Here is a 14696-nt window from a genome sequence, read left to right on the forward strand (position 1 = left end):
GTGATCATTGAACTCAGCCTGTTCTGGCTTTTCCCCCGTATCCTTTGATCCCTTTGGCCCCAAGTGCTATATCTGAGGCCTCCTTGAAATCATAAAATAATTTTGTCCTGACTGCTTTCTGTAATAGTGAATTCAACAAGCTTGTCACTCTCTGGGTGAAGGAATTTCTCCTCATCTCAGTATTAAATGGTTTACCTGTATCTTTGCATTGTGACCCCTGGTTCTACATTCCTCTGCCATCAGGAACATCCTTCCTGCTTCTACTTTGTACAGTCCTGTTAGAATTTTGTATATTTCTGAACTCCAGCAAATATTATCCTAATTGTTTCAAAATCTCCTCATATGTCCCACCTGAGGAATCCGACTGATCCACCTTTGCTGTTTTCCTCAATAGCATAAGCATCCTTCCTCTGATAAGGAGACCAAAACTGTATGTGTGTGGTCTCACCAAGCCCCTGTATAAATGCAACAAGAAATCCCTGCTCCTGTACTTGAGCAGTGTTTTGCTATGAAGGCCAACATAACATTTGCTGCCTTCTCCACCTGCTGCAGCTGACTGGTGTATAAGGACACCCAGATCTCATTGCATATCCTCTCAATTTATAGCCATTCAGATAATTTGTCTTCCTGCTTTTGTTGCGAAAAACACATCTCACATGTTTAAAAAAAAACGATTCCACACCTCTAACCTGCTCTTCTCGTCACGACATTTATGTGCCATTTTCTCATCAATGGTAATCACAGGATAATGATAGTGGGGGATTTGATGATGGAAATGTTAGGAAATGTCAAGAGAAGATGGCTAGATTTTCTCTCCCTTCAGGGTTCAGTGTAGTGATGTTGTCTATTACTAGTGTTGTCTCTACCTTCTCATCTGTGAATGTGTGTTAAGTGTGGATCATCTTTCTCTTCAGGCATCTCCTTCCATGCGGGTAAAAGTGGAGTTCAAGGTATTTCTTCTTCAAGAGCCAGTGAATGGAGTCTGCGAAGATTATGTGGAAATAAATAACCAGAAGTGAGTTATTCAAACTGAGAGATCATGAGAAATAGGAACAGTTGTAGGCTGTTCGGCCCTTGGGGCTCTGCCATTCTATAGGATCGTGGCTGATCTGACATTCCTCATGTTCATTTTCCTGTCCTTTCCCCATAACCATTGATTCCCCTACAGATCAAGAATTTATCTCAGCCTTAAATATACCCAAACACTCTGCCACCACAGCTCTCCTTGGCAAGGTGTTCCAAAGAGACTCAACCCTCAGAAGAAATTCCTCCTCATCTTAGTCCTAAATTGGCGCCTTTTTATTCTGAAACTGTCTCTTCTGGTCCTAGATTCTCCCATGACAGGAAACCTCCTCTTAGCATTTATCTTGTCAAGTGCCTTAAAAATCCTATATGTTTCAATGAGACCACCTCTCATTCTTCTAACTGTTGTGACGAGAATCTTAGCGTAGTGTCATACGCATGAAACAGACCCTCCAGTCCAACCAGGCCAGGCCAAACATCATCCCAAACTAAACTAGTTGCACTTGCCTGCTCCTGGCCTATATCCCTCCAAGCTCTTCCTATTCATGTACTTCTCCAAATGTCTTTTAAATGTTGTAATGGTACCCATATCCACCACTTCCTCAGGAAGTTCATTCTATGTGAACCTCCCTCTGTTTTAAAAAAAAAAAAAAAAAAAAAAAAAATTGCCCCCATGTCTTTTTTAAATCTTTCTTTTCTCACCTTAAAATGTGCCCCTAGTCTTGAAATTCCCCAGCCTAGGGAAAAGATAACTACACTTAACTTCATCTGTACCCCTCATTATTTTATGACCTACTATAACCTTGCCTCTCAACTTCCTATGCTCCAGTGGAAAAAGTCCCAGCCTATGCAGCCTTTCTTTATAACTCAAACCTTCCATACCCAGCAACATCCTGGTAAATCTCTTCTGAACCCTCTCCAGCTTAAAAATATCCTTCCTATAACTGGGCGATCAGAACTGGACATAGTATTCCAGAAAAGGCCTCACCAATGCCCTGTACAACCTCAACATGACATCCCAACTCCAATACTGAAAGGACTGAGCAATAAAGGCAAGTGTGCCAAATGCCTTTTTAACCACCCTGTTTATGTGTGATACAAACTTCAAAGAAATTTGTATCTGCACCCCTATGTCCTTCTGTTATACAACATTACCCAAGGCCCTACCATTAACTGTCTAAGCCCTACCCTTGTTTGTTGTATCAAAATGCAATACCTTGCATTCATCCAGGTTGAACTCCATCTGCCATTTATCAGCTGATTGACCCATTTGATCAAAATCTCTTTGTAATCTTAGAAAACCTTCTTGACTGTCTACTATGCCACCAATTTTGGTGTCGCCTGCATACTTACTAACTGTGTCTTCTATATTCTCATTTGAATCATTTGTATAAATGACAAACGAAAGAGGACCCAGAACAGATCCCTGTGGAATACCACTGGTGACAGACTGCCAGTCCAAAAAGCAGCCCTCTAACACTGTCTCCTGCTGTTAAGCCAATTATGTATCCAATTGGCAAGCTAACTCTGAATCCCATGTGACCTAACTTTACTAATTAGTCTACCATGTGGAACCTTGTCGAAGGCTTTACTAAAGTCCAAGTAAACAACATCTACTGCTCTGCCTTCATCAGTCTCTTGGATAACTTCCTCAAAAGACCCAATCAAATTTGTGAGGCACAATTTTCCTCCCTCAAAACCATGCTGACTATCTCTAATTAATTTTTGTCTCTCTAAACATCTAAAAATCCTATCTTTTAAAATCATCTCCAACATTTACCCACAACTGAAGTCAGACTTGCAAGTATATAGTTCCCCGTTTTCTCTTTACAACCCTTGTTAAATGAAGGTACAACATTAGCTACCCTCCAGTCATCAGGCACCTCACCTGTAGTTATAGATGATGCAAATATTTCTGCAAGGGGTCTCGCAATTGCCTCCCTTACTTCCCACAACATTCTGGGATACATGAGATCAGGTCACGGAGATTTATCCACCTTTATATTCTTTAAGACCTCCTGAATTTCCTGTTCTGTAATGTGAACTTTTTAAAACATCAATATTTATTTTTTTATGTTCGCTAGAGTCCATTTTTTTCTCCACAGTAAAAATAGACACAGAATTTTCACTTAGTACCTCTCCCATCTCATGGCGTTCAAGACAAAGATGATCTGCTTGATCTTTAAGGGGCCCTACCCTCTTTCTAGTTAGCCTCTTGCACTTAATGTATTTGCAATACCAGGGATCATCCTCGTGAACCTTCTCCGAACTGTCACTCACAGTATTCCAGATATTGGGTTCTCAGTTACAATAAGACTTCCCTACTCTTAAACTCCAACCCCCTCAAAATAAGAACCAACATTCCATTGGCCTTCCTGATTACCTGCTGCATCCACGAGTTAACTTTCTGTGTGTCATGCAGAACTACTCAAATCCCTTTGCATTACAATTTTTTGCAGTTTTTCTCCAACTCATTATTTGCACAGGTTTCCCTGTAATCTGCAAACTTATTGCCCCTATTTTCAGCACTGCAGGAATAGTAGGTGAAGGGGATGACTTATAATCCAATTAATTGAGACTGGGAGATCATCACAAAAAGTTAACAATAAGGTGGTGCTGGAGACAAACCAAATCCCTGGAATAACATGATAGTTATAAGAGTCGCATGTTAAGGGTCAAACCAAAGTAACAAGTAATCCAAAACCGTACAAACTAATTAAGGTAGAGAGATCGTAACAAGTTATCAAGGTGATACTGTCAAAACAGGACAGTAAGGAAGATTTTACAGATACAGAACAGCATGGTGGGGTTATATGTAGCAGGACATGAACCCAAGATTACAATTGAGGCCGTCTTTGTAGGTACAGAACTTGGCTATCAGTTTCTGTTTGGCGATTCTGCATTGTGTATCATGAAAGCCGCCTTGGAGGACTCTTATCCTTGACTGCTTGCCCGACTGGGAAGGAACATTCCTGTCTGGCATTTGTTGCGTGACATCCATTCATCTGTTGTCATAGCATCTGCATGGTCTCGCCAATATACCATATCTCGGGGCATATTTGCCTGTAGCATAAGAGGTAGACAACATTGGCCGAGTCCCATGAGTATCTCCCGTATGCATGGTGTTCCTAACGTTTATCATCTTCTGAAGACAGCCTCAACTGTGATCTTGGGTTTATGTAATGCTGCATGTGCAAACTCCACACTGACAGTCACTCAAGGCTGGAATCGAACCTGGGTCCCTGGCACCATGAGGCAGCAGTGCTAACCACTGAGCCACTCTGCCTCTCATTCCCAAACATTTCATTAATGGAAACAATTTCTCACAATCTGTTCTTTTCCAGCCCTTCATGATTTTGAACACCTCTATCACATCTTCTCTCAGCCTACAGCCTCTTCTCCAAGAAGAATGATCCCAACTTCTTCACTCCATCCTAATAACAAAACTTCCTCATCTCCGGAACCATTCTCCTAATAATTTTGTGCCCCCTCGCAATTGCGTTCATGCTTCCTAGATTGCCATGCCCAGAAATGTGCGCAATACTCCAGCTGAGACCAAACTAGTGTCCTATACAAGTTCAGACTTTGCTTCTGAGAAATGCTTATTCTTGATCTCTCAATGGCCTTATCCACGTCCAACTCTTTTGCAGTCCTCCTGCCCCATGAGCCTTTGCACCTCCAGTTCTAGGCTTTTGAGCTCCCTCAGTTTTAAATGCTGCACCATTGATGGCCCTGCCTTCAACTCCCAAACCTCTGTTTTCCTCTTTTATGTATCTCTATACCTTTAAGAAATTATTTAAAAACATTTTTGAAAGTTGGTCAAATACAAAGGCGTTGGTTAGCTCAGTTGGCTGGATGGCTGGTTTGCAATGCAGGGAGGTCAACAGCATGGGTTCAATACCTGCAGCTGCTGAGGTTATTATGAAGGAGACTCCTCAATCTCTCCCCTCACCTGAGGCATGGTGGCCCTCAAGTTAAACCATATCTAGACGTTCCTGTTTAATGAGAGAACAGCCCTATGGCCCGATAGGACTATGGTGATTTTACCTCTTTTTAAACCTGTCCCAATATCTCTGTTTTATTAAAACTGAAAGAACTGCGGATGCTGTAAATCAGGAACAAAAACAAAGTTGCTGGAAAAGCTCAGCAGGTCTGGCAGCATCTGTGAAGGGAAAAACAGAGTTAACGTTTCGGGTCCGGTGACTCTTCCTCAGAACCTTTCTTCTGAGGAAGGGTCACTGGACCCGAAGCGTTAACTCTTGTTTTTTGCCTTCACAGATGCTGCCAGACCTGCCAAGCTTTTCCAGCACCTTTATTTTTGATCTCTTACTATTTTGTCGCAATTTCTTTTATGTACTTAGACTAATTTTACTATATTTGAAGTGCTCTGTACTTGTTGCTGTTGCATTATATGTATCCTGTGTGTGTTTCAGGATCTGTGGAAAGCAATCAATGCAAATTAAACTAAGTCACGGAAGTGAAATGACGGTGAGGTTCCACTCTAATGAGGCAGAATCGGATCGGGGATTTTCTGCTACCTTTGAGTCTTACGACCCAAGTACATGTAAGTGGCAGAGCGGCAATTAAAGGTGTAGGGGCAGATGAGACAAATGGTGGGAAGTTACAAGGAGGTGATGTATAGAATGATTAAAGCAGCCCAAACTCACTCTGCCTGTTATGTCTCTTAAGCTTCATATGATGGCCTAGTGGTATTATCGCTGGACTGTTAATCCAGAGACCCAGATAATATTCTGGCCCATTTCAATGATGGGTTTGAATCCCATCATGGTAGATGGTGGAATTTGAATTCAATAAAATATCTTGAATTAAGAATCTAATGATGACAACTAATCCATTGTTGATTGTTAGGAAAAACCCATCTGGTTCACTAATGTCCTTTAGGGAAGGAAACTGCCATCCTTACCCAGCCTGGCCTACATATGACTCCAGACCCACAGCAATGTGGTTGACTTTCAACTGCCCTCTGGGCAATTAGGGATGGGCAATAAATGCTGCCTAGCCAGTGACGCCCTCATTCTGTTAATGAATAAAGATTTACTGTAACATGCACATACTCACAGTTGTTCTAAATCTATCTCTGTCTTGACTCCCAGTGACTGTGTGTCTCCCTGATTTTAATTGCTCCACTATTGGTGACTGCCTTGAAATGTAACTCTTGGTTATTTGTCTATATTTGCTTTGATAATGCTGCTATAAAGTGCATTGTGTTTGCTTACTGCATGAGCTACTAGCAGTAACAGTTTGTTGAAATCTGAGAACTGATGGATCTTGTCCTGCTCTCTCTTTCCATCTCCCAACACACATACACCCAATAGCCTGTACTGACAAATTTGCTTGCAAGAACGGCAATTGTATTGGGGAGGACCTGAAGTGTGATGGCTGGAACGATTGTGGGGACCACAGCGATGAAATTGGCTGCAGTGAGTGTCATTTTTATCATCATACTGGCAGTAAAATGTTTTATTTTGGTGAGGGTAGGCTTGTACCTGTGTAATTACGGGTGTCATATAATTATGAGAAACATACTATACATGGCCTACATTGAATGAGGAATGAAAACTCTGGGATGGATCCAGCATCCTGTGAAAAATTGGCAAAAGTCAGCGGAGCAGAAAGAGTGTATGAGAAAGCATACACAATGAAAAATGCTGTATAAAATATAACAGCATGAGTTTGGACATCTCAAGTTCCTACCAAAAGATGATGACCTGAGATAACTTAATTTGTGCAAAGTAATGCATCCCGAGTACTATTGATCATTCAGCTCTCTCTTTGAGGGATGATGCTCTCTGAGGGTGTGATGTAAGATCAGGAACAGATTCTATGAAGTGGCAACAGTTGTGTAGGAGAGAATTTTTTTTTCTTCCTTAATTATTTGGCTAGTGACTTGGAACATGCTTTTCCCTGTGTCTCCATTGATCCCAATGCTTTGATTGTTTTCTAGAATGAATTTAAAAAGTCGCATAATACAGGAATAGACTCGCCTTATCTGTGGCTTGTGCTCTTAACTTTGAATTAGAAAATTTGTTTAGCTGTTCCTTAAAACTATACCTCTTTCTGTTTTCAACAATGCAGAAGACTCATACAAAACTGCTAACTTTCTATGCTCCAGTCCAGTCATCCGCATCCCTTCATTGTTGCTGGCTTGAAATTCTGGAACTCCCTCCCTAATTGCACTGTGGGTGTATCTAAACCACACATAGCAGCAGTTCCAGAATTAAGCTTGCCGTCACTTTCTCAAGGAAAATGAGGGATCCAGCCAGCAAAGCCATCACTTTTTTTATTCATTTATGGCATATGGATGTTGCTGTCTGGTCCAGCATTTATAGCCCATCCCTAATTACCCTTGAAAGGCTGATGAGCTCTGCCTTGAACTGCTGCAGTCCATTTGCGGTAGGTAGGTTCACAATGTTGTTGGGTGGGTGGGAGGGAATTCCAAGATTTTTGACCCAGCGACACGAAAGGAACAGCAGTATAATTCCAAATCAGGATGGTGAGTGGCTTGGAGGAGGATCCAGCAGGTAGTGTTCTTATGTATCTGCTACCTTGTCCTTGTAGATGGTAGTTGTCATGGTTTTGGAAGATACTGCCTCAGGAACTCAGTGAATTTCTGCAGCGCATCTTGAGAATAGTACACACCATTGCGTGGTGGAAGGAGTAAATATTTGTGGATGTGGTGACTATCTAGCGGGCTGCTATGTCCTGGATGGTGTCAAGCTTCTTGTATTGTTGGAGCTACACTCATCCAGGTAAGTGGGAAATATTCCATCATACTCCTGATTTGTGTTTTGTAGATGGTGGACAGGTTTTGGGACGTGAGTTGAACACTGCAGGAATTCTCACTTCTGACATGATGTTGTAGCCACAGTATGGCTAGTCCAGCTCAGTTTTTGGTCAGTGGTTAACCCCAGGATATAGATGGTGGAAGAATCTGCAATTGTAATGCTGTTGAATGTCAAGGGTGATTGTTTGGTTCTTGCTTATTGGAGGTGGTCATTGCCTGGTAATAAGAGCATAAGGAACAGGAGCAAGCCATTTGACCCCTTGAGCCTGCTCTGCCTTTCAATAGGGTTGTGGCTGATCCAATGACGTTCCTCACATCCACATTTCTGCCCTTTCCCCATAACCCTTGATTTCCCCCATTGACCAAGAATCTATCTCAGCCTTAAATATACACAAGGACTCTGGCCCCACAGCCTTGATGTCAAGGGCAGCACTCTTCTTACACCATTTAGAATTCAGCTCTTTTATCCATGTTTGAAACAAGGCAGTAATGAGGCTAAAAGCTGACAGGCCCTGACGGAACCCAAACGGACCGTTAGTGAGCAGCTTGTTGCTAAGCAAGTGCTGTTTGATAGTACTGTTGATGACACATTCCATCACTGTATTGCTAATTGAGAATATGCTACAGGGGTTGTAATTGGCCGGGTTAAATTGTTCTGCAGTTTGGTGCACAGGACATAGAATTATACCACACAGAAAAGACCCTTCAGCCTATCGAGCCTGTACCTATGTAACTACCACTAAAAGTGCGCTACTCCCAATTTCCTGCATATTCTTGAATGTTATGACATTTGAAGTACTCGTCCAAATATTTTTAAAGGTTGTAAGGTATCAAAGCCTCCACTATGTTCCCAGGCATTCCAGATTCCCACCACCCACTGAGTAAAGATGTTTTGAGCCAAATCCTTTCTGAATCTCCTGCCCCTTACCCTAAAACTATGCCCCCTCTTGATTGATGCCTCAACCAATGGGAACAGCTGCTCTCTATTTACCCTGCCCATACCCCTCATAATCTTATACACCTCAATCACGTCCCCACTCAGTCTTCCTTGCTCTAAAGAAAACCATCCAAACCTGTCTAGTCTCTCCTTATGGCTCAGTTTCTCCATCCCAAGCAACGTCCTGGTGAACCACCTCTATATCCTGTCTAGTGCTATCACGTCCTTCCTATAGTGAGGTGACCAGAACTGCGCGCAGTACTTCAATTGTGGCCTGACCGTGTCTCTGTACAACTCCAATGTTACCTCCTTGCTGTTCTACTCTATGCCATCACTGATGAAAGCGAGCGTCCCATATGCCACCTTAACTGTCCCACTCACGTGCTTTGCTGACTTCAGGGATCTGTGAATATTTACTCCAAGAGCCGTCTGTTCCTCTAAGCTATCCACGATTTTGTCATTCATTAAATACTCCCTCATTTGTTTCTTCCAAAGTGCATCACCTTGTACTTATTGGGTTAAATACCATCTGCCACTGGTCTGCCTATCTGACCAACCTTTCTATATCTTCCTATAACCTACAACTTTACAAATCTTGGTACCCTCTCCAAATTTGTTTTACAGTCCCCTCACATTTTCACCTATCATTTATGTATATAACAAAGATTAAGGGTCCCAGTACTGATCCTTGTGGTAACTGTTGGACACCAGCCTCCCGTCACACAAACAACTTTCTATCACTACCCTTTGTGTCCTATTATTAAGCCAGTTTCAGTCTCTTGCCGAGTTTCCCTCAATTCTATGCGCTTTAACCTTAATCAGACTCCAATGTGGGACTTTGTCAAAAGCTTTGGTAAAACCCATATAAACTATATCAACTGAACTCCCCTCATCTACACACTTGATCACATTTTCAAAAAATTCTAACAAATTGGTTGGGCATGACCTCCCTCTGTCAAAGCCATGCTGACTATCCCAAATTAACCTATGCCTGTCCAAGTGGGTATTAATTCGCTCCTTCAGAATTTTGTCCAATAGTTTCCCTACCACTGACATGAGACTCGCTAGTCTGTGATTTCCTGGTTCATCTCTACCATCCCTCTTAAAAAGTGAAACGACATTAGTTGTTCTTCAGTCCTCTCGCACTTCCCCTGTGGCCAGAGAGGAATTAAACAGACTTGCCTGGGCAAGTTTCCACATTGTCACACAGATGCCAGTGTTGTCACTGTACTGGAGTGAGCTGAATAAACATTAAGAAAAAAAGAAAAAGCAGCTTGTGTTTTTGTCCAACTGCTCTCTTTTTATACCCTTGATGACATATCAATATTTCTTACAATAGGATTGGTCCTATGTTGTCAAAACCATCGTACTTAAATTTAATAGGTTTTTGGTATTTAAGTGCCTGGTTCAAATTGATTGGCTAAATTCAAAACTTGTTGTCTTGGTAAAAACTGCTGCTTGGCCTGCTACCTGTGCGGTCTTTTGATACAAATGTTTCAATTTGGGTGCTGTCTGTGTACTTGAAAACTTCCAAGCTGCTGCTCACAGACATCCATTTTAAATCTCAAAGCACAGAAAAAGCACATGATCTTTTAAAGGGACCTCACAATGCTACCCCCCCCATTAGCATTTTACAAACACTAAGTTCTAACTTCCTGCCTCCCAATCCACAAGTACTCTACCCAACTTTGCAACACATCCAACCTAAATTCTTTTGTCATTCAGTGGCTTCAGCATTGTGTGAAGTTGCAAATGAATAGACAAAAACGTGATCAGTAATGTAGCGTAAACTGGGGTTTATATGTTGGCCTCTTTCTCCTAGATTGACTCATGTTGGAATGATCAACATGATAATATTAAAATAAAATCCTTTGCATGCTGAAAATTTGATATAAAAATAGTGGTGAAAAACTATACATTGGCAGCATCGGTGCCAAGAGCAACAGTGCTGTTGTTTCAATTGGAAAATCAGTTCTTTGACATAGGCTCTTCCATCTTTACAATCAACTAATCTGGATAATTATGAGTTAATCCACTTGGTCAGGAAAAACGAGGCAACAGAATCCATGGTGAATGGTAGGATCCTAAGAAGCGCCAGAGGAACCTTGATGTGAATGTCCACTGGTTCCTTAAGTTGGATATGGGGGTTAAGAAGGCATGTGGTATACTTGTCATTACTAGCCAAAGCATAGAGTTTAGGAGCAGGAAGGTTATGACTGAGCTGTATAAAATGTTGGTTAGGCTATGGCTGGAGTATTATGGGCAGTCTGAAATCCACATTATAGGAAGGTTGTGAATGCACTGCAGGGGGTGCAGAGGGGATTTACAGGATGCGCTAGGGCTAGAGAATTTTGGCTATGAAGAGAGATTGGGTTGGATTGTTTTTCTTAGAGCAGAGGAGATTGACAGGGCACATGATGTGATGTATTAAATTGAGGGGCATAGATAGGCTGGACAAAAAGCAAGTTTTCCCCTTGACAGGGATCGTTGACCTGGAACATAGATTTAAGGACAGGGCCGGAAGTTTAGAAGGGATGTGAGGAAAAGATTTTTCACATAGCGGGTGTTAGGAATTGGGAAACATTCTCCCTATAAGAATGGTAGAGGCAGAAACCCTCAAGCATGTAAGGAGTATATAGAGTGCACTTGCGGCACCAAGGCATATTATGACAATGGAATTAGAATAGTTAGGTTGTTGTTTGACTGGTGCATACTTGATAGGCCAAAGGGCCTTTTTCTGTGCCATACACCTCGATGACTCTATAACACCTATAATAAGAAACTTATTTTCTTTTGTTTGAGACATCTGTTCCACCTGAGAAGATGCGTCTTAATTCAAGATGCGATTTTGGAGCTGAAATGCTTTTAATGATGCCAGTTCTTTTGTGCATCTAGAATTTTTCTTGTCAATTTTTGAATCATGTTGAAAATTTAGAGGCAATTTATCATTGCACTCCTGATTGAAATAGCCTAAACACTGAGTCACACCTTGATAAATTTCAATTTTTGCTTCTGTGGAAAGAGATGAATTGATTTTTTTTTACCATAGCGTATAACAGAATCTTATAAATGCTTGTTGGCATGAAATACATTCAACTGTGAATCCATTAACTTTGCAAAGTCAATTTAAGCTTGATATTATTCTTCCTTCTATTGTCTTAAGTACAAGAATAATTGTCCTTGAGTAATTCCTTCAAAGATGCAGAGGTTCTGCAGGTCAGTGGTGAGATTCTCCATTGAAAACTGGATTAGCACAGGATATTCTGATCTCTCTCAAAGCAGACTTTGACTTGGTTTATAATGATGAATTAAAATATGACTGATTTACTACAAGAATAAATTGCATTTATATAGAACATAGCATAGTATAGTGCAGGAACAGGCCCATTGGCCCACAATGTTGTGCCAAACATGACACCAAACTAAACTAATTTCTTCTGTCTGTCCTTGGCCCATATCCCTCCATTTCTTGCATATTCATATGCTTATCTAAAAGTCCCTTAAACGCCCCTATCATATCTACCTCCACCACTATCCTTGGTTGCACGTTCCAGACTCTTCCTACATGCTGCATAACAAAACTTGCTATCACATCTCCTTTGATTCTTTCCCCTCTCACCTTAAATGCATGCCCCCTGGTTTTAAACATTTCAACTCGGGGAAAAAGATTCTGACCATCAACTTATTTATGTATCTCATAATTTTATAGCCTTCTATCAAGTCTCCCTCAGTCTCCATCGGTCCACAGAAAGCAACCCACATTTTTTCTAGCTCCTCCTTACAGTTCATACCCTCTAGCACCTACTCTCAGCACATTAAAACATTCCTAGGTATTTCATAACGGTAATTTCAAACAGAAATTGACATCATTAGGACAGGTGACCAAATGTGATCACTATAGATTGACCTAAGAGTGGCTAGACAGATTTAGGGTGGAATTTCAGTGTTCAGGGAATTAGCAGTCAAAGACTAATTCACTACTTCAGTGAAAATGGAGGGTAGGTTATGTCCACTGTGCAGATTCCTAACATAGGCAGGTAGCTCCATCTATCGGGAGAAAGGAAGCAGTGATGTTCTTAAACTTCTGTCTCTGTGCCTGCTATTCCTCTTTCCCTTAGTTAGTAATGGTTAATTTTGCTGAACATTCTGGAAAAACTGCTACCAAAAGAAGGCAGTTGAACTTGACAGATGATTCCAGATTTAATTGTATGTATTAAGTCAAACAAACTAAGGCAAGTACACTGCTCCTTATGATCTGAACAGACAGGGCTTTGTAGACTTTTTTTTTAATCATCCTGATCTGATATATTATGACACAATTCTGGAACAGGTGGGACTTGAACTCAACCATCCAGCACAAAGGTGGGTACCGTACCACTGCATCACAAGTGCCCAAGACAGAGCTGGGCACATGTAATCGTTATGCAGAACAGATGGGTGAGAATGAGGTTATCGATGGGCTAACTAGGACATCATCTGTTTTGAATCTTAGAAAGGCAAATCAGAATATTTTCTGAACAGTGATAAACCAGTAACTCAAGTAGCAAAGGAATTTAATTGGCTATGTATACACAATGTACACTAACGAGAAATAATCAACAACGGTGCAGAACAAGTGAGATTTATAAAGCGAACAAAATGCTTCAAATCTAATTTGAAGAACTGTGTTCTGTTCTGTACACATCAGTTTTTTATGTGTAACTTAGAAGATCAGATTATGAGGACATGTTGCACAAACTCAATTTGTCTTTCCTTGAATCTTGATCTGATTCAAAAGTTTAAAATGTTAGATTTTAGTGTGGTGGAAATTCTTCTGCAGAAATCCAGAACAAAATAGTAATCTTAAAATCAGGGCTGTCACTTGGGGATGATGTCAGAAAACACATGATTGACACACTAGGTTGTCAAAATCGAGAAATCATTTCCACAAAAGAACAGTGAAGTAACCCTGTGTGTGGTTGATGGATTCATAGTGTTGTGTTACTGATTTCTTCTCCCTTCATCGCAGATTGCAACAAAGACCAGTTCAAGTGTAACATCGGTCTGTGTAAATCCATGTTCTGGAGATGCGATGGTGTTGATGACTGTGGTGATAATAGTGATGAGATAAATTGCCGTAAGTACCTCGATCCCTAGGAAGTTGATCACCATTGTAGCTACAATAACTCTTTGATCTGTTCTCCAGCCTGCCACTCTCTACCATAATTCTTATTGGCTCAGTAACGTCCTCACTCCACCTCTTCCATTGGCCCTCCCTCTAACTTAAATCTCATCTGTTTTTTGTGCCTTCTGATCCACACCCCCTTCCACTCTCACTGTTATCACTTCCACCCTGGCAGGATTCCAGGTCTCTCTTGTTCACTCTTTACTTCCATCCTAACTTTCCATTTATTCTTTAGTGGGATGTGGCCATTTTTGCATCAGCCAGTTTACTAGCTTATATTTTCCATCCCAAAATCCATTTGGTGGTGCCTTTTGGAACTACCTGTGGAGTAAGCTGTTCTCACTTTCAATTTTACTTTCTCTCCACATAAGGCCACCAAGTGTATTTTTGGGGGGAGAATGACGCTAGAATAACTTCATGTTTGGTCATTTCTGTATTTTTCAGAGTGTGATGCTGAAGAAATGAAATGTGCAAATGGAAAGTGTATCCCTAAGGAACAAAAATGCAATCAAGTTAATGAGTGTGGAGACGGAAGTGATGAGAAAGATTGCAAGAGTGGTAAGCAGCAGGATCTCACTCCTGAGCTGTACCTTCCCTGGAAGTGCTTGGGACAAAGTAGAGGCACTACCATGTATCTAACCGTATGTTGTACCTGTACTGGGAGTGTTGGGCACTGTCATTTTCTTCTTTCACTTCATTGCAGACTTTTAAAAGAAATATTGAGTAGTGAAGCTGATTTGCTGGCTCTTGAATAATTAGATGTTTAT

General features: G+C 41.1%; 1 protein-coding gene across 2 annotated transcripts in view; it reads left to right on the forward strand.

Moving 5' to 3' along the window:
* The window catches only part of LOC109933196 (suppressor of tumorigenicity 14 protein homolog), a 102506-nt gene that overhangs the window by 71148 nt on the left and 16662 nt on the right, over positions 1–14696 (forward strand). For both annotated transcript variants that reach the window (XM_020532158.2, XM_048615653.1), the window contains exons 10-14: positions 915–1015; positions 5457–5587; positions 6360–6464; positions 13774–13881; positions 14374–14487. In XM_020532158.2, the coding sequence (XP_020387747.2) occupies positions 915–1015; positions 5457–5587; positions 6360–6464; positions 13774–13881; positions 14374–14487 (559 nt within the window). The remainder of the gene's footprint in view (positions 1–914; positions 1016–5456; positions 5588–6359; positions 6465–13773; positions 13882–14373; positions 14488–14696) is intronic.

Source organism: Rhincodon typus, chromosome 32 (genome assembly GCF_021869965.1).
Source record: "Rhincodon typus isolate 14 chromosome 32, sRhiTyp1.1, whole genome shotgun sequence".
Taxonomy (NCBI): domain Eukaryota; kingdom Metazoa; phylum Chordata; class Chondrichthyes; order Orectolobiformes; family Rhincodontidae; genus Rhincodon; species Rhincodon typus.